Below are 26,615 nucleotides of genomic sequence, written 5' to 3'. Positions count from 1 at the left end.
TTTAGTTCTTTCCTGGCTACCCACCAGTTCTAAGAGCTGCTACAGCCGTGGATAGAAAATGAAAAAGGATGTGGTAACTTTAGGGAGGGTACAGAGGTGACATAAGTTCAAGTTTAATTGTCATTCAGTCATAGAACTATAGAACATTACAGCACAGAAACAGGCCTTTTGGCCCTTCTGGCTGTGCCGAACCATTTTCCTGCCTGGTCCCACTGACCTGCACCTGGCCCATATCCCTCCATGCACCTCTCATCCATGTACCTGTCCACCTCTCCGGTGCTACAAGTCAATGTCTTGTAGCGCTGGAGACCCAGGTTCAATACTGACCTCTGTGCTGTCTGAGTGAAGTTTATGGCTTTCCTTAGGGTGCTCCAGTTTTCTTCCACAGGAGGATGAGTTACTCACTATGAAGTGCTTTTAATGTATAAATGTGATAGAACCTGGAGGGAGGAGCACAGGGACTTGAAGGAGAGCTTAAAGAGAAGGGTTTTTTGTGGGATTAGTGTAAATAGATGGCTGATGGATACCATAGACTCATTGGGCTGAATGGCAGGTTCAGTGTTTCATCTTTATGACTATAGTCAGCTGATTTCAATTTCTAGACTGGTGGATCTACTGTCTGGGGATCACACCTAAATCGGCAGAACAACCGTGTTCAGGAGCTTACGCTAAAGGAGCACATAACCATTGCCACATCAGCCCAATATTATGGAATGAAACTGAAGGAGAAGCTTGGAACATCAGGAAAAGTAAGTCTTTTATTTCCTCTTTCTTGTTTTCCTTCTCATCCCCAGCTTCTTACAGTGATGTGATTTCATGGTACCATCCTACGAACCTTATCACAGCCCAATTGAGTTTATGGCAGCCACGTGTAAATTGTTAATAAAGATTAAAAGATTAATATAATTGTCAGATAAACAGTGAAGAATACGGTGAGATGTGTCGTTTTGTCAAATAGGCGAGGATTGCACTAGCGGTAGCTCATAAGGGTCTCCATGTTTCCAGCACCGACATACTCTTGCTAACCCTAACATTAGCCCTTAAGCGTTGAGACTGAGAGCAAATGTGTAAGCTCCTTATAGACAGTGGTGGGATCAAACCCTGATTGATGATTGCTGGCCCAGTAGTGTGTTTGTACAGTGTTACGTACCCCATAACTAGGTGTCTGACCAGCAGAGAAAGAAGAATCGGTTGGAGTCTGGTGGTACCAAACTAAAGGTGTTTATTAGTAAACTACACAATACAATATCAAAAATGCAAATATACATATAAAACAAGTTAGCAGTAATAAACCTAAAAGTGTAGGAATAATAATAATAATAAACAAGCTCTATCGATATCTAGGGGTAAATGAATTGCCATAGGAAAGTATAGAGTTCAGTTCATAAATGCTGAGGTAGTTATGGTTGTTGTATTGATATCGTTGGAGAGAGAGAGAGAGAGCGAGAGAGAGAGCGCGAGCGAGATGTAACAGCAACAGCTGCGGCAGGCAAACCTTTTGTGGCTTTCTTAATCCATTGTATCGTTGTGGCCATTCAGTTATGACCCCTCTGGTCTTCAGCTAGATCGTTCTTCTGTGGTGGACTCGTCACTCTGGCACGAGTGGACACACACACAAGTCCCTACCTTTCCTTGCTGTAACATTGAGCTTTACTGACCAATCTCCTGGTTCGGTCTCCGAAGCCCCCACCTTTCTGTGGGTTCCCAACACTTAGTCGGTGTCCACTGGTGTGTCTGAAGGGTGTCTCTCCAGACCTGTCTTTTATCCCTACTCACGGGGTCATCAACTATGAATGACTGTGTCCATCAAATCAGGCCACTCCTGCTATCTCCTGAGGAATGTTAACCAGCAAAGTAAAGTCCTTGTAGTGGAAGGTAAATAATCCAGTAAGAGTCAAAATACAGTAAATCACCAGTCTCTCTCCCCCCTCTTATCTGTAGCAGATGTTCTTGCCTGTGTTTTATCTCTCTCTCTCATCAGCAGCATAGCAACAGCAATAGTTCGTAGTTCTCAGGAGGGGGGTTGGGAATGGTTAACTCTGCACCCCATTGTCCATCAGGTCTGCTCGTCACTCATAACAGAGCAGTCTGCTATTTCACAATCTTAATAATGTGTTACAGCTGCCCTAATATGAAAATAAATCAGTAGGGTTGTTCCAAAAACACTTAGCCTTACTGAGATATATAAAATATAAAGAGGAACTGGATGGGCTGGAAGTAATACTGAGGCTTTATAAGGCATTGGTCAGATCACATCTGGTGTATTGTGAACAGTTTTAGGCCCCTTATCTAAGAAAAGATGCGCATGCGAATTATTCTGGGTGGGAAAGAATTAATATGAGCAATCTTTAAATGGCTCTGTGCCTATATTCACTGGAGTTTAAAAGGGAACTTATTGAAACCTACAGAATATTGGGAAAGGCCAGAATGAGTGGATAGGAAGATGATGTTTCCAGTAGTGGAAGTGTCTGGGGCCAAAGGGCACAGCCTCAGAATAGAAGGATGCCCCTTTAGAACAGAGATGAGGAGGAACTTCTTTAGCCAGAGGTGTTGAACTGTGGAATTCATCGCCACAGATGGCTGTGGAGGCCAAGCTATTGGGAATATTTAAAGTGAATATTGGTAGGTTCTTAATTAGTAAGGTTATCGGGAGAAGGCAGGAGAAGGGGGTTGAAAGGGATGTTGGGTCAGCCATGATGGAATGGTGGAGCAGATTTGATGGGCCAAATGGCCTGATTCTACTCGTATGGCTTATGGTCTTCTGGCTATTTTTTTTCCTTTCGAGGCTTTTGAGTGACCTTTTTAGTGATTATAAGGAGCATCAATACGGTGAATAGCCACAGTCTTTTCCCCAGAGCTCGTGAGCTCCAGAACTATAGGCCGTAGGTTTAAGTTGAGATGGGGAAGATTTAAAAGGGACCCGAGGGATATTTTCACACAGAGTTATGAGTGGTTGGAACAGGCTGCCAGAGGAGGTGACAGAGCTGTCAAATGAGTTAATAAAGCTGATAGGTAGTAGATGTAATTACAGCATTTAAAAATCATTTAGACAGGTTAATAAAAAGGAAACGTTTGTAGGAATATGGGCCAAAGCACGCAAATGGGACTTGCTTGAAAACGTGGAGGGCTTGGATGAGTTGGGCCAAAGGGCCTGTTTCTGTGCTCTACAACTCTGACTTTAAATGTTACCTTTTGAAAGGAGAGGCCAGTCTCCCTACGTAAGTCAATAGTTCCAAGAAGACCTCGCATGTCCACAGAGATTAAGGACAACAAAATTGATCAGGTTGTTGGAACAGAAGCTGCCACATTTGAGGTGTCACCAAGTCTGCAGACTGCAAGCAAAGATTCTCCTGATGTGCCTGAAAAGCTTGAATTACTGCTCCCAGCCATGAAGATGATTGCTCCTTCAAAAATTCTCCTAACTCAGACACAGTTCCCTCAGCCAGTGAATAAATTACGACAATTGCAGCAGAGTGTATCGAGAAGAATGTCCTCGCTTGACATTGACTGGTTAGACAGGTGCCAGGAGAGAACACAACTGGATGCAGGGTTGCCCATTTCGTCACAAGCCAGTGGGACAAACAGTGGGGGGTGTTATCCTGTTTTGGGTCACAAGAAGACATCAGCCAACAGCAAGTCCCTTTTCTTAAGTGACTCCACAGCAGAAGCCAGTGACACACCTCTGGACGTCAATGACAGCAATCATTTGGCTAATGGAGTGCATCAAAATGATGAATTTCCTCCAGTTAATAGACAATCAAATCCAGTGAGCTACTTTTCTACAGTTGTTGATGGAGCCGCTAAGTTATTGAGCAAAGACCCTTTCAAAGATGCCATTGACTCTGGGCCTCATGTAACTGGTCTTCAAAAACCTGCAGGATCAGGAAATGACTATTTAATGGATGCTGCTTCTCACCAAAGAAAGCTTCCTGAAGTGAAAATCCAAAAGCCAATAGAAAGTGGGCTGGAGTGCCCATTAAACGACGATTCAGTGACCATGGGGCAGAGAACTTCTTATGCCCGAAATTGCCCCCAGGACATCAGTGACTCAGGCACTGAGTTAAAAGAGTTACAGACTGGCTGTGAGAGTGAACTGAACAATATAAAAACAAGAGGCAAAAAGAGACAGAGAACAGAGGCGAAACAGAGTGCTGGAGCTTGTCAGGGTGAGATCAAGAAAGGTAGAAGGACAGCCAAGCGTTCAGGCACTTGCTCAGCTCTGACAATAGAGAAGAGGCAAGCACTCAAAGTTGGTTCCAAGCCCGAGACAGATGAAAGCCCTTGTGCCGAGGACGATGGCAAAAGTAAACCAAAATCTGGGATTCCCCAGGAGAATCTTTTCGGGGACGTAGAAGAGGGGATCCTCCATTCAGAATCTCGAAGGAGCAATGCAGCAAGGTACGTAATAACTCTGTGGCTTTGCACTGACACATCAGGAAACATGAAGGATATTTGTTGTGCTTTTTTTCTAATTATTCAAAGAAATAACGTCATAGTATAATTGTAGAGCAGCGCACACACAAACAGTTGGAGGAAAAGAGTCGACGTTTTGGGTTGAGACTCTTAATCAGGAAAGGAAGGGGGCAGAAGCCAGAATAAGAAGGTTGGAGAGGAGGGGGAAGGAGAACATACTGGTAGGTGATAGGTGGGATGAGGTGAGGAGAAATTGTGTGTGATGAATGAAATCAGAAGATGGGAGGTGTTAAAAGGCTGAAGAAGGAATCTGATTGGAGAGCAGAGTGATCCTGATGGAGAGCTTTGGCATGAAACATCAGATGTTTATTCTTCTTCTTAAATGCTGCCTGATGTACTGAGTTCTTCCAGTATTTTGTGTGTGTTGCTCCGGATTTCCAGCATCTGCAGGATTTCTTGTACTTATATCACTTTGTTTAAATGCAACCAATTGTTTTACTGTGGTTGAGAGGAGTTGCAGTGGAAATGAATTGCAGGGTAGAGGATATTCATTTAATGTTTATTTCCATCATTCCTGTCTGCAATTTTTACCCTTGGTTCAATCTGAAGTTAGCACACTTAAGGCAGTCCTGACGAAGGGTCTCGGCCAAAATGTCGGCTCTTTATTCCTTTCCACAGACACTGCCTGGCCTGCGGAGTTTCTCCGGCATATTATGTGTGTTACACTTAAGGCCCCTTGGGATTATTGAATCAGCTTTCTCCCATCAGATGTCATTAAACAAATTTCCAAAATCACTGGCACTGGGTTACAAAGAGTTCTCAGAATAACTTGCTTCTCACTTGGATTTCTGGAAGCATTCTCTGCATTTCTTAAAGACTTCATATAACAAATCACAAAGGCAGAGGCAAGGCTATTCAGTGATGGAACATTTTGGTGTAAGAGCATGCACTGTGTCGAACAGTCAGTTCTTGAAGGCCATCTTTAATTTGTTCAACATCCTGCCTGGGGTAACAGAATCAGGTTTATTACAGAATATAGAACAGCACAGGACATTACAGCCCACGATGTTATGTCAACCCTTTAACCTACTCCAAGATCAATCTAACCCTGCCCTCCCACATAGACCTCAATTTTTCTGTCATCCATGTGTCTATCTAAGAGTCCCTTAAATGTCACTAATGTATCTGCCTCTACCACCACCCCGGGAGGGCATTCCATGCACCCACTACTCTCTGTGGGGGAAGAAAAGAAGCTACCTTTCATATCCCCACATAGTTTCTTTCAGTCACCTTAAAATGACACCCCTTGGTATTAACCATAAGCACCTTATAAAAAGTTGCTGGCTGTCCACTCTATTTATATTTCATAGAAGTATACATCACGGAACCAGGTCTTTTAGCTCATTGAGTCTACACTGACCATCTAACACCCATTTATACACTGAGGCCTCTGTTGGTCAGAGTTAAGCATGGATATTGCATCCTAGCTCTCTCGATATGCAAGCCTGGGCAGTGCGATATGGAGATCAAGTTGTTGCCCGTGTAGCAATCTCCCCCTCTCCACACATCTGAAGACCCCAGAGGAATGGCCAAGACCGATACAGTTCGGTACCAGCAGTATCGCAGGAGTTGCCAGTCAACATTGAACTCAATATAGGACTGTCTTAGGGACTCCAGCTCTGGATTTTTCCCTCGAGAGTTTACTTCACAAAGTCCTCCCTATGAATGGGTATAGTCGCAAGGTAGCGGAGATTTGAGATCAGAGTTTTCCTATTCATAGATGAGCTGTCAACCGCAGCTGATGAGCCCCATCTGCCTGAAACGACTGATCTTAGAGCACCAGTAACCTGCCTTTGCCCCTTCGCTTGTCAGTAGAAACAGTTCCGCTGGGCTTAGTAGCTAAGCCACATGTGAAGGCCAGGAGCTGGACTTGGTTGTCAGAGACTATTTGAGCTGCACACCATTGGGAGCATTTAATAGGTAGTGCGAGCTTGTCCCTGTCACCACTCCTGGCTATTATCAAACTCAAAGAACTGTTTATATTAAATCTACTTTAATCCCAGAGGGTCCTCCTGGTGCAGGGTTTGACACAAAAATATTGACAGTTCCTTCCCATCCAACCCATCTTCCCCCCCCCCCCCCCCCCACCGCATCCACAGATGTACTTGACCCGCTGAGTTCCTCTAGTGGATTGTTCATATCTATCCTAATCCTATTTTTTAATTATTTTCCCAAATTCATTGATGTGTTCTTAGAATTGTCTGGATTCAAGTTACTGACATTTGTGACTCTTCCCTTATGAAAATAAAAATTAGGTCTGTTAAAAATACAGCCCTGGTGCCTTTAAGAAGGTTATTTTGCTGTTAATTTTGGAGGAAACAAGTGATTTGAATCCAGAAGATCCGACCAGCTCCTTGGATTAGATTTACTTGATGACTAAGGGATTATCTATGGAGGAATGGATAGATCAGGCACGTGAGTGAGGTTTCCCAGCACAGCTAAACCATTACTTTTTGTGCTTTGCTTCCTATAGAATGTTCAGTTCTATAGCAACACACACAAAATACTGGAGAAACTCAAATGGTCAGACAACATCTATGGAGGGGAATAAATAGTTGACATTTTTGGATGAGATCTTTCATCAGGACTAGAAAGGTGGAATATGAAGGTGGGGAAGGAACATAGGCTGATAGGTGATAAACGAGACCAGGTGAGGAGGAAGTTGGGTGGGTGGAGGAGGGGAGGAGAAACCAGCTTTATTCCTGAAATGTCAACTATTTATTTACCTCCATCGACACTGCCTGATCTGCTGGGTTTCTCCAGCATTTTTTTCTGCGTTGCTCAAGATTTCTAGCATCTGCAGATTATTTGTGTTTCTCATTTCTAGAGTGCCCTAGATTTTATGAACTTGTAGAACCATTAACATCAATAGAAGGGAACAAGAGCATTGGTGATGAAATCTGTATCCTTTTGAGCTGATGGTTTCACAAGTAAGACATCATCCTGTGTTTCACTCAGTGGAAACTTGAAATCTAGATTCTGGAAATATCTGACATTGTATCAGTCAGCACAGTAGTGTAGTGGTTAGCATAACACTATTACAGCATTAGTGACCTGAGTTCAATACCAACTCAGGTCTGTATGTTCTCCCTGTGACTGCATGGGTTTCCTCCCATATTTCAAACAAATACAAGTTAGTAGGCTAATTAGTCACATGGGTGTAATTCAGTGGCTCGGACCTGTTATTGTGCTGTATCTCTTTTTTTTTAAAAAGTAGTGATACTAGCTTCAATGTTTTATCTTGAATGTTAACATACAACTGAATTATGAACAGGCATAACGTTTTGCCCAATTTATGTTCCTAGAACCTAATTTTATGGTATTGTTTATGTTTATCCAGGGTCACACCTCCTAAAAAGGATGGAAACTTTGTGAAGATCAACTTAAAGAAGAAATCACACATCAGGGGTGGGGTGTTAAGAGGAGCATTTCTTCGCAAACAGGTACAGTGCTTTAGTGAGTGTTGAGGCAGAAGAGTTCAAAGTTCCAAATAAATTTCTTATCAAAGTACATCCTGTATACGTCACCATATACATACTGTCCTGAGGTTCACTTTCTTGTGGGCATTCACGGTAAAATAAAGAAATACAATAGGGTCAGTGAAAAACTACATGCAAAGGCTGCAAACAACCAATGTGCATAAAAAGACAAAACTGTGCAAGTACAATCAATCAATCAATCAGTCAACAAATAAACAGTGCTGAGAACTTGAGTTGCAGAGTTCTTGAAATTGAGTCCATGGGTTGTGGAATCAGTATATTGTTTAATATGCACAAGTCAAATACTTTAGTTGTTTAATCTTGAAATGGCTCTTATGGATAATTTCTTTACATAAATTGGAAATAATACAATTTAGAAATGCATTTTTTGTTCTGCTTTTCTAGCTTGCAAGTCTAAAATGTTACCTTCCTTTGGAGAGCTGCAGAATACACTTACACAAATAGTGTAACAGCTGCCTCATTGCACTAGACACTCTAGTTTAATCCTACCTTTGGTTCTGTCCATGTGGAGTTTGCAAGTTCTCCCTGTGACTGTTTAGGCTTCCTCTGGATACTCTGGTTTCCTTCCCATATTCCAAAGACTTGCAGGTTGGTGGGTTAATTGGCTGTTGTAAATTGCCCCTCGTGTGTATATGGCTGGCATTGTCCAAGGGAACTTAGATGAGTTGTACAATTTAAAGGAAGTTGATGGACACATGCAGAGATTAATAAATAGAATTCCATTAAATGGTCGGTGTGGACTTGATAAACACAAGAAGTTCTGCAGATGTTAGAAATCTTGAGCATAAAATGTTGGAGGAACTCAACAAGTCAGGCAGCATTTATAGAGGGGAATAAGCAATTGACATTTTGGGCCATGGCCCTTCATTACACTGGAAAGGAATGGGACAGAAAGCAGAATGAGAAGCTGGGGTGGGTTGGAGGAGTACAAGCTGACAGGTGGTAGGTGAAGCCAGGTCGATGGAGAGGGGCATGAAGTGAGAAGCTGTGAGGTACAATGTGTGGCCTTGGATATTCAGTTCCCAGCTACATTCATCCTTCAGCCACAAATCATTGATGGCCACAATGTCATACCTGACAATCTGTAAAAGTGCAATAAGATCATCTACCTTATTTCTTATACTCTGTGCATTGAGATAACACTTTGAGTACTGTACATGCTACTGTTTTTGACTCTGCATCCCTAATGCACTGATACTCACTCTGCAGACTTCAGTTTTATCTTATCATCTGCCTGCCCTTCCTGACAGTGTGACTGCACGCTATCTTTGCTTTTTTACCATCCATCCTATCCTGTGTCCTTTCACACTGGTTCCCATCACCCTGCCAAATTAGTTTAAATCCTCCTGAACAGCTCTTTCAAACCTGCCCACTAAAATATTGGTTCCCCCGGCCCCCCCCCCCCCAGGTTCAGATGCAACCCGTTCCTTTAGTACAGGTCGTAGCTCCCCCAGAACCTTAAGCCCTGCCCCCTGCACCAGCTTCTCAGCCACACACTTATCTACCAAATCATCCCGTTTCTATCCTCTCTGGCGTGTGACATAGGCAGCAATCCAGAAAATTGCTACCCTGGGGGCCCTGCTTCTCAACTTTCTGCCTAGCCCTCCAAATTCTCTCTTCAGGACCTCTTTGTTTTTCCTTCCGAGGTTATTGGTACCAATCTGTACCAAGACATCTTGCCTGCTTTCCCTTCCCGTTCAAAATTCTGTGATCGTGATCTGAGACATCCCTGACCCTGGCATCTGGGGGGCAACAACCATCCGGCTGTCCCATTCACATCCACATAATCTCCTGTCTGTTCCGCTGACTATTCAGTCCCCTATCACTACTGCTCCCCTCTTTCTTTCCCTTCTGCACCATGGACTCGTGCTCAGTGCCAGTGACCAGGTCTCGATGACCTTCCATCCCCCATAACAGTATCCAAAACAGCATACTTATTATTGAAAGGGAATGGCCAAAGGGGTCCTCTGCACTGATTTCCTATTCCTCTCCTGACCAGTCACCCAGCTACCTGCCTCCTGCAACTTAGGGGTGACTACTTCCCTGTAACTCCGAACAACGCCGAAGATCATCCAGTTGCTGCTCCAGATCCCTAACATGGTCTCTAAGGAGCTGCAGCCGGATGCATTTCATGCAGATGTAGTCCCAACATCCAACATGAAGAACACACAACTGCCGATTAAACTATACTAGGCACCCCTGACACTCCAAAGCTTCTTACTCTGCAGATTGAGCCACTGGAATGACACCCAGCTACCGCAAAGCTTTCCTTTTATATGAGCACCAGCAACCTGCGAGAAACCTCCTCGCTGTGCGCTGCTCCCTCCGCTGATTGGGTCGCTGGAATGATGGCGGTAAAGGGATGGAGATGAAGGAATCTAATAGGAGAGAGTGGAGAGTGGATCATGCGAGAATGGGAAGGAGAAGGGGCATCAGGGGGTGGTGATAGGCAGGTGAGAAGAGATAAGAAGGGAGCCAGACTGTAGAATGGGGTAGAGGAGAAACACTACTGGAATTTTGAAAAATTGATACTCTCTGCCAGGGTGGACTTGATTTATGCTCTGTCTCCCTTTGCGTCCATGCTGTTGTGCAGGACAGTGTTTTTTAAATGTCCCAATAGACTAATCGGGTCTGTCTTTCTATGGGTAAGGTGAGATTTGGTGAATTACATTATTGAAATATTGTATACAGCAGCTGTTAATCAGATACATAAATGATTGGCTTTAAATGAGCAAACACGAGGAAATCTGCAGATGCTGGAAATTCAAACAACAACACACACAAAATGCTGGTGGAACACAGGCCAGGCAGCATCTATAGGGAGAAGTGTTGTCGACGTTTCGGGCCGAGCCCCTTGGTCCTGTGTTCCACCAGCATTTTGTGTGTGTTGTTGTTTGGCTTTAAATGAACCGTTTTGCCATTTGTATTAGTCATAGAGAAATGCAGCACAGAAACAGCCCTTCTGCCCACTGAATCCATGCCGACAATCAGCCATTCAGTTACACTAATCAAGACCACACGACATCGGAGTAGAATTAGTTCATTTGGCTCATTGAGGCTGCTCTGCCATTCCATCTTGGTTGATTTATTATCCCTCTCAACCCCATTCTCCTGCTTTCTCCCAGTAACTTTTAACACCCTGACTAATCAAGACCCTAACAACCTCTGTTTTAAATATACCTAGTGACTTGCCCTCCACAATCATCTGTGGCAATGAATTCCACAGATTCACCACCCTCTAGCTAAAGAAAGCCCTCCTCTGCTTTAAATATATTCCATTTAAGACCATAGGAGCAGAATTCTATGTGAGAGAGTTTTGTGTTCCTCTGTAATTCACCCACTAACACTTTGTGCATGCTGTGGACTTCCATAGGCCTGGAAGCAGAAATTTCAGATGAAAGGAGAACGTTTTGGTGGTGGCAGACGATTAAATCGGAATGGGGACACGTGTTTCCGCTGTGGAGCAACAGGCCATTGGGCAAAGGACTGCAGGGCTCAGGGTGGGTAGACGCACTGATTACATTTTTCCATTTTAGAATTTTTGACTTCACTACGAGTACTAGATTCAAGATTGTTCCTTGTCATGCCTCAGTATACAAGTGTAGGGGAGAACAAGTGATCATTACTGCAGATCCGATGCGGTCTAAAAACACAAAAAGCATAAAGAACACAGTTTAAATAACATCATACGTATAAAAGCAATCGTATAAAAACTACAATCTTCAAAGTAAATTTATTACGGAAGTAGATATATGTCACCAGATACAATCCTGAAGTTTGGTTTCTTCCAGACATACTCAGTAAATACAAAAACCATAATGGAATCAGTGAAAGACCACAACCGCTTCACTGTCATTTCACCTGTGAGTCTGTAGAGGTAATTTACTGTGTTCGCTGCCAAGACCCTTCCCTTTCTTCCATAGCAGCTTCCTGACCTGCTGAGCTCCTCCAGTATTTTGTGTATGTTGCTTGAGATTTCCAGCATCTGCAGTATTTCTTGTGCCTCCATTATTCAAGAGGGTGTGGGAAGACCACAATCTGCAGCAGGGATTCAAGGAAATGGCAGGAGGATGTAACAGACATTAAACATTGAGTGTATTTTACTCGATTCTGGAACTCCCCTCCCTGTTCCTGCTAATCCTCAGGTTTAGCTGCCAGGGGATGGAGTGGAGGCATACAACGATTAAGAGGATTTTAGGCAAGCACAAGAATAGGCAGAGAACAGAAGAATATGGATCATGTCTAGTCAGAGAACAATACAGCACTGATACAGGCCTCTCAGCCCAATCAGGACATGGTGACTACCCAGTTACTCCCAGTTTCTTGCATTCGGCCTGTAACCCTTGAAGCTGCACTCCTCCTTGGACCTGTGCTGCTTAAGTAATTCTACTGTACCTCCCTCAATCACTTCCTTTGACAGCTCATTCCATATACTCACCACCTTCTGTGTAAATAAGAGCCCCTGTGACCACTTTTTAAATCTTTTCTCTCTCGTTCTTAGTCTGCCCCCTAGTTTTGGTCTCCCCTACTCTGAGGAAAAGGTTGTTACCATCACCTTATCAATGTCACCCTCATTCTCCTACCTTCCAAGACCCAGTCTGGCCATCCTCTCCATATAACTCAAGCCCTCTAGTCCTGGCAACATCCTCATAAATGTGAAGGCAGATGGGATTAGTTTAGTTTGGCATAATGGTTGGCATAGACATCATGGGCCAAAGTGCCTGCTTTGGTGTAGTAATGTTCATAATATCATCAAAGGTGATCTGCAAAATATAAAATGGGATCTGATTCCTTCCTGCCTGGTACAGGGAGGAGGAAGAGGGATTGGTTAAAGAAAATGTTACTATTTTCCCCTTCTCCTTGCAACTCTTCCATTAGTCAGACTTGAATTCTGCCAAGCGACAGCAGTTAAAATGTGATCTAGTGTTTCTCCCTCGAAACCACTTGTTAATAAACATGTTGATTGTTCCTGTAACTTGTTTTGGTCCTATTTCACACACCAGTCGCCGATGAGGTGGCTCTTCTGGTGGTTAAGGGAATCAGAATTGGAATTAGTATAACTGACATATGTTGTGATATGTTTTGTTTTGTGGTAGCAGTACAGTGGAAGACATAAGAATTTAAAATAAGCTACAATAAAAAACAAACAGCACAAAAGAGGAATAGCTAGGTAGTGTTCACTGATTGTTGAGTAACCGTAAGGCCTGATGAAGGGTGTTGGCCCGAAACGTCGACTGTTTATTCTTTTCCATCGATGCTGCCTGACCTACTGAGTTAATCCAGCATTTTGCGTGTGTAGCTTTGCATTTCCAGCATCTGCAGAATTTTTCGTGTTCCATTCAGTCATTTGATTGCAGAGAGGAGAGGCTGTTGCTAAAATATTGAGTGCGGGTCTTCTGGGTCTTGTATGTCCATGATGGTAGTGATAAGAAGAGGGGTTGTGTCGGATGGTGAGGGTCTGTAATAATGGATGCCGCCTTGTTGAGGATGTTCTCGAAAGTGGGGAGGTGAATGACATTTCTGAATGAGAATCTAAATTTAATATTAACTTGTGCATAGTTTCATTTTGAGACTGCTTGTATTGAGTTGAGCACATGATTACGCAGATGCACTTTCACTTTGACACAAAAGGTGGAATTTCGTGTTGGCCACTTATTTTAATTCTGCTTACCATTCTCATTATGATATGTTGCTCCATGATCTCCTGTACTACCATGACGAGGCATTCTTAGGTTGGAAGAGCAACACCACCTATTCTGGCTGGGTTACCTCCAACCTGACAGCATGAACATCAGTTTCTGTAACTTTTGGTAATTTCTCATTTTTCCCTCTTCTCCCTTTTTTCCCATTTCTCATTCTGGTTCCCCGTCACTTCCCTCTGATGCCCCTCCTCCTTTCCTTTCTCCCATAGTCTACTAACTTGCTATCATATTCTATCTTCAGTCCTTTACCCTCCCGGCTTCTCACTTTCTCACCCCTCTCTCATTCATCACTTACCACCTTATACTCCTTCACCACCACCACCTTATTCTGATATCTTCCCTCTTCCTTTCCAGTTCTGTTGAAAAGTTTCGGCCTGAAACATTGACAGTTTGTTTTTGCATAGATGCTACCTGACCTGCTGAGTCCCACCAGCATTTTGTGAGCGTTGCTCTGGATTGGGTTGAAAGTGCCTTCGAATCCCCAGGCCAACATGGTTACAGCCGAATGACCTTAGTTACATCACTTGTTCCCTCAGGGCGTAACACTGGGTTGAGAGCAACATCCAAGGAGAAGGTGGAGACCTCTGACGTACTGGATGAGGACAGTTCTCCACTGCCAACTCTCGAGGAAGTGGCTCGTATGACATCCACAACAGAAGGCAAGAGTGCTTTGCTATTCTTTTGTTCAGTAAAATGACTTTTTTGTTAATTTGAATAAGCAATTATGAAGGAAAAGACATAACAGCTTAGGAGACTACATTATAGCTGTGCATTGAATGGAAAGAGATGAACTAATTCACTGATATGAAAGTGGACCGCCTTGTTAGCTTAATGCTTTACAGCGCCAGTGATGTGGTTTCAATTCCTGCTGCTCTCTGTACATACTCTCCATGACTGCCTGGGTTTCTCTGGGTGCTCTCAATCCTCCCACATTCCAAAGATGTATGGGTTCAGGTTAGTAAGTTTTGAGCGTGTTATGTTGATGCTGGAAGTGCGGCGACACTTGCAGGCTGTCTCCAGCACAGTCCTCGGACTACATTGTCCATTGACGCAAACAGCACATTTTATTGTCTGTTTTGATGTATGGGTGACAAATAAAGCTAATTTTTAATCAGCTAACCATTTATCAACGGCACACATTAATTGCTTATACTTGATGAAGTATAAGGTTGGTTATCCTGTAAAAGACCATAAGACACACCATCAAGTCTGCTCAGTTATTTCATCATGGCTGATCCCAGGTCCTACTCAACCCTACACAACAGCCTTCACGCCATATCCTTTGATGCCCGGATTGATTGGGAAACTATCAATTTCTGCATTAAATATACCTGTAGACTTGGCCTCCACTGCAGTCTGTGGCAGAGCATTCCACAGCTTCACTACTCACTGACTAAAAAAAAAATTCCTTCTTACCTTTGTTCTAAAAGGTTGCTCCTCAATTTTGAGGCTGTGCCCTCGAGTTCTGGATAACCCCAACACAGGAAACATCCTCTCCACATCCACCCTATCTAGTCTTTTCAATGCTCGGTGAGTTTCAGTGAGATGCCCCGCATTCTTCTGAAAAATGGTTGATATTTCTATTTAATCAAAAATCCAAGGTAGGTTCCATTTATGGAGAGGGCAGGTAAGCTTTGGTAATATTAATAAGATCCATTAGCTATAGGAGCAGATCAGGCTATTTGACCTGTCAAGTCTGGTCTGCCATTCAATCATAGCTGATATTTTTTTCAAATTCATTCTCATGCCTTCCCCCTGTATCACTTATCCACCTTACCAATCAAAAACCTATCAATCTCTGCCTTAATTACACCCAATGACTTGGTCTCCACAGCTGAAGAAATTCCTTTTCATTTTAGTCCCTTAATTTCAATGCTGTGCTCTCGGATCTTAGACTTTCATCCATCCTAATGGAAACAACTCCAGGACTTCCAGTATCTGCTAAGTATTTATTAAGATTCGTTTTATTTGTGACATGTACATCAAAACTGAAATGCATTATTTGTGTCAATGACAAACACAGTCTGAGGATTGTGCTGGGGACAGCCTGCCAGTGTTGCCACGCTTCTGGTGCCACAATCATGTGCCCACAACTCACTAACCCTAACGTGGGATGAAACATACACTGTCATGGGGAGAAATTACAAACTCCTTACAGACTGACGGGAAATGAACCCTCATGGTGAACGCTTCATTGGGCAGAGAATTCCACAGATTCACCACTCTCTGGGAAAATCAGTTCCTCCTCATGTCTGGCCTAAATCTACTCCTGCAAATCCTGAGACTATGTCTCCTAGTTCTAGCCTCACGAATCAGTGGAAACAACTTTACTGCTTTTATCTTATCTATCATAATTTCATAATTTTATATTTCTATAAGACCTCCTCTCATTCTTATGTATTCCAGCGAGTGCAGTCCCAGGTGACTCAACCTCTCCTCATAATCTAACCCCCTCATCTCTGGAATCAACCTAGTGAACCTCCTGTGTACCACCTCCAAAGCCAGTATATCCTTCCTCAAGTAAGGAGACCAGAACTGCACACAGTACTCCAGGTGTGGCCTCACCAGTACCCTGTATAGTTGCAGCATAACCTCTCTGCTCTTAAATTCAATCCCTCTAGCAAAGAAGGCCAACATTCCATTTTCCTTTTTGAAAGCCTGCTGCACCTGTAAACCAACCTTTCATGATTCATGCATAAGCACTCCCAATTCCCTCTGCACAGCAGCACGCTGCAATTTTTTACCGTTTATATAATAATCTGCTCTTCCATTTTTCCTTCCACGTGGATGACCTCACATTTACTAACATTGTACTCCATCTGCCAGACCCTTGCCCACTCACTTAACCTATCTATATCTGTCTGCAACCCCTCCCTGTCATCTGCACTATTTGCTTTTCCACTCAATTTAGTATCATCAGCAGGTTTAGACACACTACACTTGGTCCCCTCCTCCAGATCGTTAATATACAGTATATTGTGAACAGTTGTGAGCCCAGCATCGACCCCTTGCGGCACACCGCTCATCACTGATTGCCACTCATGTATCCCAACTCTCTGTTTTCTGTTAGTTAACCAATCCTCTATCCATGCTAATGCATCACCCCCAACTTTATGCATCCATAACTTCTGAATAAGTCTTCTATGTGGCACCTTATCGAATGCTTTCTGGAAATCCAAGTAAGTAACGTCCATCTGTTCCCCTCTATCCACTGCCCTCATTATATCCTCAAAGAACTCCCATAAGTTTGTTAACCAGGACCTGCCTTTGCTGAATCCATGCTTTGTCTGCCTGATGGATTCATTTCTTTCCAGGTGCCTCGCTATTTCTTTAATGATAACTTCAAGCATTTTCCCAACTACAGATGTTAAACTAACTGGCCTATAGTTACCTGCCTTTTACCTACAGCCTTTTTAAACCGTGGCATGACATTCGCCATCTTTCAATCCACCAGGACATGCCCAGAGTCCAGAGAATTTTGGTTAATCATCACCAAAGGCTCTGCTATAACTTCTGCCATTTCTTTCAGTAGTCTGGGATGCATTCTGTCAAGACCAAAGGACTTGCCTGGCTTCAGGCCCACAAGTTTGCAAACTTGTAGGCCTGAAGTTTCTATGAGGTTCCCCGTCATCCTTCTGAAAAGTGGATTCAGTAGGATTCACAGCCAGACTGGTTATACAAATCCCACAGGAATTCTGCTACTGAACATTTTATGGGGATGTTCTGGAAATCTCCCAATTTCCCACCAATCCACTTCTGTTTCTGGTCTTTGTGTTGTAATTTTTCATATATTGTCAGGGAGATGACATAAAATACATTTGGATCAGCTTGTATACTGATATCATTCAAATGAAAAATTGGGAGCATATTTCTTGTCAGGCTGAAACAGTTAAAATTGACCCAAATCTAGAATATCAAGACAAGACAGGTGCAGAAATAAAATCTAAATTTAAAGCATAAGATGTTAGATACACTCAGTAAACCTGAACTGTTAACAGTCTGCTGGAGGAATTCAGTGGGTCAAGCAGCATTTGTGTGAGGCGGGGAAAGGACTTGTCAACATTTGGGGTTGAAACACTTATTTTTTTTGCCCGGGTTCCTCCAGATTGTTGGGCAGAACTGGGCAATAAAAGGGGGAACAGTTTTAAGGTGATTGGAACGACGTGTGGGGAGCATGTCAGCGGTAAGCTTTCTACCCAGATAAACCGGGAAGGTGAGGTGCTGAAGCAGAGAATTGGGAAGTCGATTGGTGAATGAAATAGGGGCTGGAAAAAGGGGAATCTGACAGGAGAGGATAGAAAGCCATGGAGGAAAGGGAAGGGGGCAGAGCACCAGAGGGAGGTGACCGGTAGGTGAGGAGATAAGGTGAGACAGGGAAATGGGGAATGGTGGGTCATTACCGGAAATTCGAGAAATTGATGTTCATGCCATCAGTTTGGAGGCTACTCAGACAGTTTACTAAATGCCCTGAAACCTCATCCTTAATAATAAACTCTAACGTCTTTCCACCCACTGAAGTCAGACTAAGTAAGAAAATAAAATGAAATGACAAAACATCATTGTCTAAGGGCTCCAAGAGCAATAAGTTGATATTCCAGATCAATATTTAAAAGGATTACTCTGTTCAGTGACTTAAAACTATTGAACGTTATTCTCCTAATAAAAGTATACATTATAAACATGATACCTGCATAGTGTAGTTTCTTTCAACTTTCATCAAGTGTTGTATCAGCTCTGCTGTGTGCTGAAAATGTACATTTGCTGTAATAAAGCAAATTAAAATATTTTTATTAATCGTTAATCAAAGCTAATAAATTTATTTTAATGAACCTAATTTAATTATATACAACCTTAAGATTTATGAAATTATAAAAGTTATTGAGGTAGATATAAATCTGGTGAATTCTTGTTTTAAAAATTTTGAGTCTTTTAACCTTTTTGCTGGTTCAAGCTGAATACTATACTTTGTAATCTTGCCCACTTCAGTTCAGCAAACGTTGCTTGCTGGTTCACTGTGCTGAATTGTGCAAGTTGCAGAAAAATGTCCTTGTTTTCCATTTCTCCAGGCACATCCCTTTTGATTTATGAAGTGGACAAAGTACCTAAAGAAATATTCAATCTATCCAGCCAATGTGAAAGAGAAACGTGGCGAGGCATTTCTTGTAACACTGCAGTCTTTCTCATAAAGTATGGGCAGAGTGCTATTGAGTGAAGAATTGCAGGGTTAGAATGGCAACTATTTTCAGCCAAAGAAGGCTTGTGGTATTTGACGAAAATAGCAGGTCATGATATTCTAAAACATCTGAGACTGTTCTGTTGCTTGCTAGCAGAGATTGTGGATGAGAGATGCTACATGATATGAGGCATCAAAGTTTCACATGGCAGGTAGTAAATACTAAAACTGGTGCCCACTACTTGTGGAAGCTGTTGATATCATATCATTCAAGACAGCTGCTTTGTCTGAAAGAGTGCTAAGTGCTTGAGTATTATTGGAACTATGCCAATCAAAGCAAATTGTAAGTAGTCTGTTAAACTCCTGGCTCGGAAAGGTTTCGGGAAGGATAACTCCTTCCTCTGACTAGCTATTTTAGCAATAGTCTTCATGTTGCAGCCTGGATAAGTTAAAAATATTGATGAATTAGTTTCTACGCTTTTGATGATTGTCTCCCACAACCTCAGCCATTTTGCTTTCGTTTTTTTAAACTTTATTTTTATTGCTTTGCCAATAACAGAACAAACAGGATTAAAAACAAAGGGTCATCATAGGTGAAGTAAAATTCATATCTTATAATAGAAAAAAATGAATAGCGAAATGGGTTACATTGCTGTATCAAGGACAACCAAGCTGATACGTCCATAATTGTCCTTCAAAGTCTCATGGGACTTTAAGATCCATAACTTTAAAGACCATTCTGCAGGTTCCCTCATAAGAAAAAATAAAACAAAGTTCTTCAAACCAAATAAATGTACAGTGAAGAAGTCATTTCAGGCTCAAATAAAATGTCCAATTTTCCCAGTATCTTTCAGATTTTTAGTAGCATGTCTCAGTGAGAAAGTCAATTGCTCCATAACATAAATTTCTTGAACTATTTCTATCCATTCCAGGACTGTAGGAGACTCTTTGCATAGCCATTTCCTGGTAATCGCTTTCTTACTAGCTGCTAGTAGTATTTGTAACAAATATCTTTCATGTTTTTTGAGTCCATTTGGTACATTACCCGAATAAATAATGTTAAAGTCAAAATTAATCTCTGGGCTGATTATTGACCTTATCTCTGTTACTACATCTAAGCAATAAGATAAAATCTTTGGACACTCCCAGAAAATATGAAAATGATCAGCCAACATATTATCACACATTCTCCAACATTGACCTTGTTCAGGTCTGTTACTTTGTAACTTCTTTATTTTTGGCGTTTTGAAAAATCTTAAGGTATTCTTCCAGGTGAATTCCCTCCACAGGCCTGAGCTTGAAGTAGTCGAATGTGTTTTGCATATGTTTAGCCCAGGGGTCAGCAACCTTTACCACTGAAAGAGCCACTTGAACCCGTTTCCCACAGAAAAGAAAACACTGGGAGCCGCAAAACCCGTTTGACATTTATAATGAAATAACACTGCATACAACGTTTTGTTTTGCCTTTATGCTATGTATAAACAAACTATAATGTGTTGCATTTATGAAATTGATGAACTCCTGCAGAGAAAACGAAATTACATTTCTGCATGCAACAAAAACATTTTGAACTCCGAAAAAAAGACGTTGGGTTGAAGGTTACTTTTAAGTAAAATACTCAACGTCTATTTGAGTCCTTCTTGTACTTATGAAAAACGCCAAACTTAAATTTGCCGCCAGCAGCAAACCAAAAATAACGTCAGCCAGCTGTCAACCTGAAAAATGAAAGGACTATTTCACTGAACAATGAAAACATATGAATATACGTAAAATAATAGGCAATTAAAATATTTATCATACTTGTTCAGGTTGACTCACACCTGACAATGCAGTCGTATTCAGTAGGGATGGATCGATGCTTAGGGGAGTGACCGGGAAGGATAATGTGTTTTTTTCCTCTCTGAACTCACAGAAGCGTTTCCCAAACGATGTTTGCATTGCGATGATTGCAGAATGTAAATACTCCGAATTTATCATGTCGCAACCTTGTTTGAACTCTCTCAAATTGGGAAAGTGAGACAACGTGCCTTTCTGTAAATCTCTGGCAAGCAACGTCAACTTGCGCTCGAATGCCAAAACATCCTCCAACATGTGCAGGGCTGTACGTCCTTACCCCGTTGAAGAGCTGTGTTCAGGTGCGCTGTCATGTCTACCATGAAGTGTAGCTTTTCCAGTCACTCTGGCTGTTCCAGCTCAGGAAAGTTGAGCCCTTTGCTGCCCAGGAAAGTTTTCACTTCTTCCAGACACGCGACAAAGCGTTTCAGCACCTCCCCTCTGGACAGCCAGCGATAAAAACACGTTGTAGCAGTGTGCTACACGCAGTCAGTAAACTGCAGTCAAAGATAGCTTTATTCGAACTAAACAGCCTTGCTTTTAAGCCTCCCTCAACCCGCCCCCCATGGGCGCAGATGCTGCAAAAGACACGTACTCACAAAACCCCGTAGGCTATCTCCCTTAGCCTGAACGCTGGCTAATTGTGAGCCGGTTCGGATGTGTCAGGAAATGGGTCGCCACAACGTCTTATTTAGATTGTACAAGATCACCATAATCTTCAAATTTAGAATTACATTTCAAAAACTAACAAACTAACATAAAATACATTTTAATTAAATACTGACCATGTAGCGGTGTGCTACACACAGCGCTAAAATTACGACACGGAGTCGGTAACTGCAGTCAAAGGAAAAAACTTTATTCGAAATCTTCAGCCTCACTTTTAAGCCTCCCTCAACCTGCCGCCCATGGCGCAGAGGCTCCAAAGCTCTGTGCTCGCAAACCCCCGTAGGCTATCTAATTGTGAGTCGGTTCGGATGTGCCAGGAAAAGGGTCGCCACAACCAATTATTTCCCAAAGCAACAGGGAGCCGCAGCACAGATGTAAAAGAGCCACATGTGGCTCCGGAGCCGCGGGTTGCCGACCCCCGGTTTAGCCAATCTGTCAGTGTTATGTTGGCTTCTTTCTCCCATTTTGATTTAACATATATTGTGGAGAGACCCCTGTTGGATTGTAAAATCGAGTAAATCCTGGTTATCAGTTTCTTTTTAATATTTCCTTTATACACATCAATGAATATATTAATCAGACTTAACCCTTTCTCTCCAATAGTTTTAATATTATCATTAAAATATTGTCTTAGTTGAAGATATCTAAAAAAGTGTTGTTTCTCTAAGTGATATGTTTCTGTGAGTTGCTGAAAGGACTCCAAACCCTTAATGGAGGATATTGTACAGTATGAGGTGATTCCCTTACTTGTCCAATGTGTAAATCTACCATCCAATTGTGCTGGAAGGAATTCTGTGTCATGTGCCACCCAGCGTAGTATTCTTATATTTCTTTCCAATTTTAGGTCTTTAAATTCTTCATACCAGATGTTTAGAGGGACTGTTGTCCACTTAGTCAGTTTATTTAAATGCTTCTTTGGGAGTGTTTTATCCCCCAGTAAAAATTGGAGAGGGATATTTATTAGACTTTGTTCTAAATCCTTCCCCTTTGCCTCACAATTAGGGTCACACCAACAGACCAGACTGCACAGCTCTGTTGCTCTATAAGTCTTCAAAGCAAGGCACCGCAAATCCTCTTATATCCTTAGGCAGCTGTAATGTCTGAAATCTAATTCTTGGTTTCTGTTTTCCCTAAATAAATGTTGAAATCACTCTTTTCCATTCATTAAATTGCTTAAAAGGTACTTCAACAGGCAATGATTGAAAACGAAGGAGCAATCTAGGCAATAAATTCATCTTTATGGCTTCTATTTGATTATACATATTCATTGCAGCAATGACCATCTATTTAAGTCTGCCTTAATATCAAATGTTATGGGAATATAATTATGTTCATAGATAGTAGACAAGTCTTCAGGTATTTGCACTCCTAAGTATTTAATAATATTACCTTTGCGTTTGAATTTACTCATTCTGTAAATGTTTTCTTGTGGTTCGTAATTAAAATTTAAAGTTTGGGTTTTATGTAAGTTTAATTTATAGCCAGAGTAGGAACCAAATCCTTTCAGCAGGGATAATCATTTAGGCAAACCTGCATTGGGATTGGTAAGAGTCACGAGAATGTCACCCGCATATAAACAAATCTTATATTCTGTATCTCTGGTCAGTACGCCTGTTATAATCTTGTCTTCTCTGATTGCCTGGGCCAATCGCTCGATAAAAAGAGCGAGAAGCGTGGGGCTTAAAGGGCACTCTTGTCGACATCCCCTTTCAAAAAATATTGTTTTAGATAAATTCCCATTTATTTTAATTCTGGCTGTAGGGGAAGAATATAAAGATTTCAGACATCCAACTACCTGATTATTAAAGCCCAAACAGCTTAAGTACCAAGAAGAGATATTCCCATCGTACCAAGTCAAAGGCCTTTTTAGCATCAAGGCTAATAACGACAGATTCCAGGTTATCATTGCTCATATGGTCAATGAGATGAAGGGCCCGTCTCACATTGTCCTGGATTTGCCTACTTTTTACAAAACCGGTTTGATCTGTGTCAGTTAGATCTGGAATTATATTTTCCAATCTTTTTACTAATATTGATGCAAATAATCTATAAACTATTTTTAGAACCGATATGGGCCTATAGGAACTGCATTCAGTCCAATCCTTACCACTTTGAGGAATTACTGAAATTATTTCTTGATTCCAGGATAATGGAGTCTCCCCTCCTCCGAGAACATAATTAAAACATTTCTTAAGTATTGGTATTATTATCTCTCTGAAAGTTTTGTACCATTCTGCTGGATAGCCATCAGCACCTGAGATTTTATTTGTTTTTAATGCTGATATAGCCTTACCTATTTCTTCCTCTGCTATCTCCTGAGTTATTCATCTATTTTGCTCTGTTCCTACTGATGGTAAATCTAAAGACGTTAAGAAATTAGATATGTCTGCTAACTCTGCAGCTTTGGGCTGAGTGTATAACATTGTGTAGTACACGTCGAAAGATTTTTGAATGTCTTCCAATTTATGAAGCATCTTATTAGTCTGGGGGTCTTTCACCTTCTGTATAGATCTCTCAGCCTGTTGTTCACGTATTCTCCATGCAAATAATTTAATAGATTTGGGACCATTCTCATAGAAATTTTGTTTAACAAACTTGACTCTCTTCTCAACTTCACTTTGATAAATATTATTTAGAATTTGTTTTGTATCCAAAATTTGATTCAAGACATTACTGTCATTATACTCCATATGCTTACTCTCCAAAAACTAAGTTTTCAATCAGATCCGTGATTTGTTCCTCTTTTTCCTTTTTCTTCTGAGCTGACCACTTCATGAGTTTACCCCTAATAACAGCATCCCACAGAGTGCTGGGGACACCATTCCATTATCATTATATATCATATAATCTTCAAACTCTTTCTTTAGTTATTTTAAACATAGAGGATCATTCAAAAGACTGGTAAGACTGGCATTCAAAAGACAAGGTACCTTTGGGTTTGTTGTCTAAATGTAATGTTAAGTAAACCCCTGCGTGGTCAGAGATATCGGATACCCCTATATCGCATTTTATAATCCTGTGTTTCTCTGAACTAAACATTAAAAAAAATCTATTCTCGAGTACACAGAGTGGGGGTGAGAAAAAAAGGTGAACCATCTATCAAGTGGATGTAACTCTCACCATATATCTGTCATGTCTATTTCTTTGAGCGGTTTCTTGACATGTAATGTTTCTGGTTTATCTTTTTTGTTCTATTGGAGGAGTCCAGGGAAGGATGTAATTGAATATTCCAGTCCCCGCCCCCCACATCACTGCACCAGATGTTTCCATAGCTATCATTAAAAACCTTCTTAATCAGCTGTTTTATCATTTCCTGGTGGTCTGTAAACATTCAGTAGAGTAACTTCATTATGATCAATAAAATCCTTCACCAGTAAATAATGCCCTTCTTTGTCTGTAATCTGTGAGGAAAACCAGAAATTTACTTTATTTGAGATTAATATAGTGTTTCCCCTCTCAAAAGAAGAGTAATAACAATTTTTAAATCCCATTTTGCGTAACTTCTCATGTTTATCTTTAAAAGGTGAGTTTCTTGCCAAAAAATTATATCTTGCTTTTCTCTCTTCATTTTAGCTATAGCCTTACTCCTTTTGATTGGTTTCTGTAACTCTTTCACATTAAAGGTGATTATTCTGTATTCTTGAAACGGCATTCCACACCAATAAAAAAAAAGGTTTATATAAATAGTTAGATATCAAGCAGTCTTTCCAGGTGAGACAACACTTCTCCTGTGTGTCTTTTTGGGTCATCGACTGTATCTGGTGCCCTGGTGTGGCCTCCTGTGTATTGGTGAGACCTGACGGAGATTGGGAGACCACTTTGCCGAGCACCCACATTCTATCTGCCAGAAAAAGTGACCACCCATTTTAATTCCTTCCTATTCCCACTCCGACATGTCAGTCCAAGGCCTCCTCTACTACCACGATGAGGCCGCACTCAAGTTGGAGGAGCAACACTTTTGAAGGAATAGATAGGAGGGAAGGATTAGCTTTATCTAGCGTAGATTAAAGGGTCAGCATGATATTGTGGTCTGAAGGGCCTGTACTGTGCTGGAATGTTCTGTTTGTTGCTCCAGATTCCAGCATCTGCAGTCTCTTGTGTTTCCATTTTAACCTCGTCTCCCTTTCCACAGGTGCTACCAGACCTGCTGTGTGTTTCCAGCATATTCAGTTCTTGCATAATGTAGAATCTTTGTCATAAAGCTGTGACACGGGCATGAGTATAAGTTATATTTTCATTGCAGGTATCTCTGCTCTAGAGGAGCCAGCTGCTGAGGTGATCTTGAACACCATTTGTCCCTCATTTGAACAGTCAGAAGCTCCACCAGCTGTGGAACCTTTGTACAGTCGAGGAGACGATGGAAATGTTATAGGTATGACATCTAAATGAAGTATAGAGTCGTATGGCTTGGAAGCAGTCAAGGTTTGGCCCATAGCCCTCTAAATTCCTATACTTATCTCAATGGCTTTTAAACATTGCTAATGTACCTGCCTCAACTGTTATTGCTGGTAGCTCATTCCATATAGGCACCACCCTTTGCGTGAAGAAGCTGGCCCTGATGTCCCTTTTAAATCCCTTGCCTCTAATCTTAAACCTATGCCCTCTTGTGTTTAGCACCCTGCCACTTTCTCTTGAAAAAGACTGTGCTGTCACCCTACCTGTGTCCCTCACAATCTTTCAGTTCACCCTTCAGTCTTCCAAGTTCCAGGTTCTGGTCTACTCAACCTCTCCTTGTAACTTAGGCTCCCAAGTTCAGACAATATCCATGTAGATCTAGAACATAGAACACTACAGCACAGTACAGGCCCTTTGGCCCACAATGTTGTGCTGACCCTTAAACCCTTCCTCCCATATACCCCTCCACCTTAAATTCTAACATGTACCTGTCTAGTAGTCTCTTAAATTTCACTAGTGTATCTGCCTCCACCACTGACTCAGGCAGTGCATTCCATGCACCAACCACTCTCTGAGTGAAAAACCTTCCTCTAATATCCCCCTTGAACTTCCCTCCCCTTACCTTAAAGCCATGTCCTCTTGTATTGAGCAGTGGTGCCCTGGGGAAGAGGCGCTGGCTGTCCACTCTATCTATTCCTCTTAATATCTTGTATATTTCTATCATGTCTCCTCTCATCCTTCTTCTCTCCAGAGAGTAAAGCCCTAGCTCCCTTTTCAGCATCTTTCTGATTTGATAACATTTTACCTATAACAGGCTGAAAATGTACACTGTGTTCCAAGTGCAGCCTCATCAGTGTGTTGTGCAGCTGC

General features: G+C 41.8%; 1 protein-coding gene across 4 annotated transcripts in view; it reads left to right on the top strand.

The window, feature by feature from the left end:
• Window positions 1-26,615, top strand: part of recql4 (RecQ helicase-like 4) — a 98,413-nt gene that overhangs the window by 21,661 nt on the left and 50,137 nt on the right. For all 4 annotated transcript variants that reach the window (XM_059971675.1, XM_059971674.1, XM_059971673.1 and 1 more), the window contains 6 exons: window positions 603-749; window positions 3,200-4,398; window positions 7,814-7,916; window positions 11,347-11,473; window positions 14,212-14,334; window positions 25,594-25,722. In XM_059971675.1, the coding sequence (XP_059827658.1) occupies window positions 603-749; window positions 3,200-4,398; window positions 7,814-7,916; window positions 11,347-11,473; window positions 14,212-14,334; window positions 25,594-25,722 (1,828 nt within the window). The remainder of the gene's footprint in view (window positions 1-602; window positions 750-3,199; window positions 4,399-7,813; window positions 7,917-11,346; window positions 11,474-14,211; window positions 14,335-25,593; window positions 25,723-26,615) is intronic.

Source organism: Hypanus sabinus, chromosome 6 (genome assembly GCF_030144855.1).
Source record: "Hypanus sabinus isolate sHypSab1 chromosome 6, sHypSab1.hap1, whole genome shotgun sequence".
In the NCBI taxonomy this organism is placed as follows: domain Eukaryota; kingdom Metazoa; phylum Chordata; class Chondrichthyes; order Myliobatiformes; family Dasyatidae; genus Hypanus; species Hypanus sabinus.
This window is presented reverse-complemented; position numbering and strand designations above follow the sequence as displayed.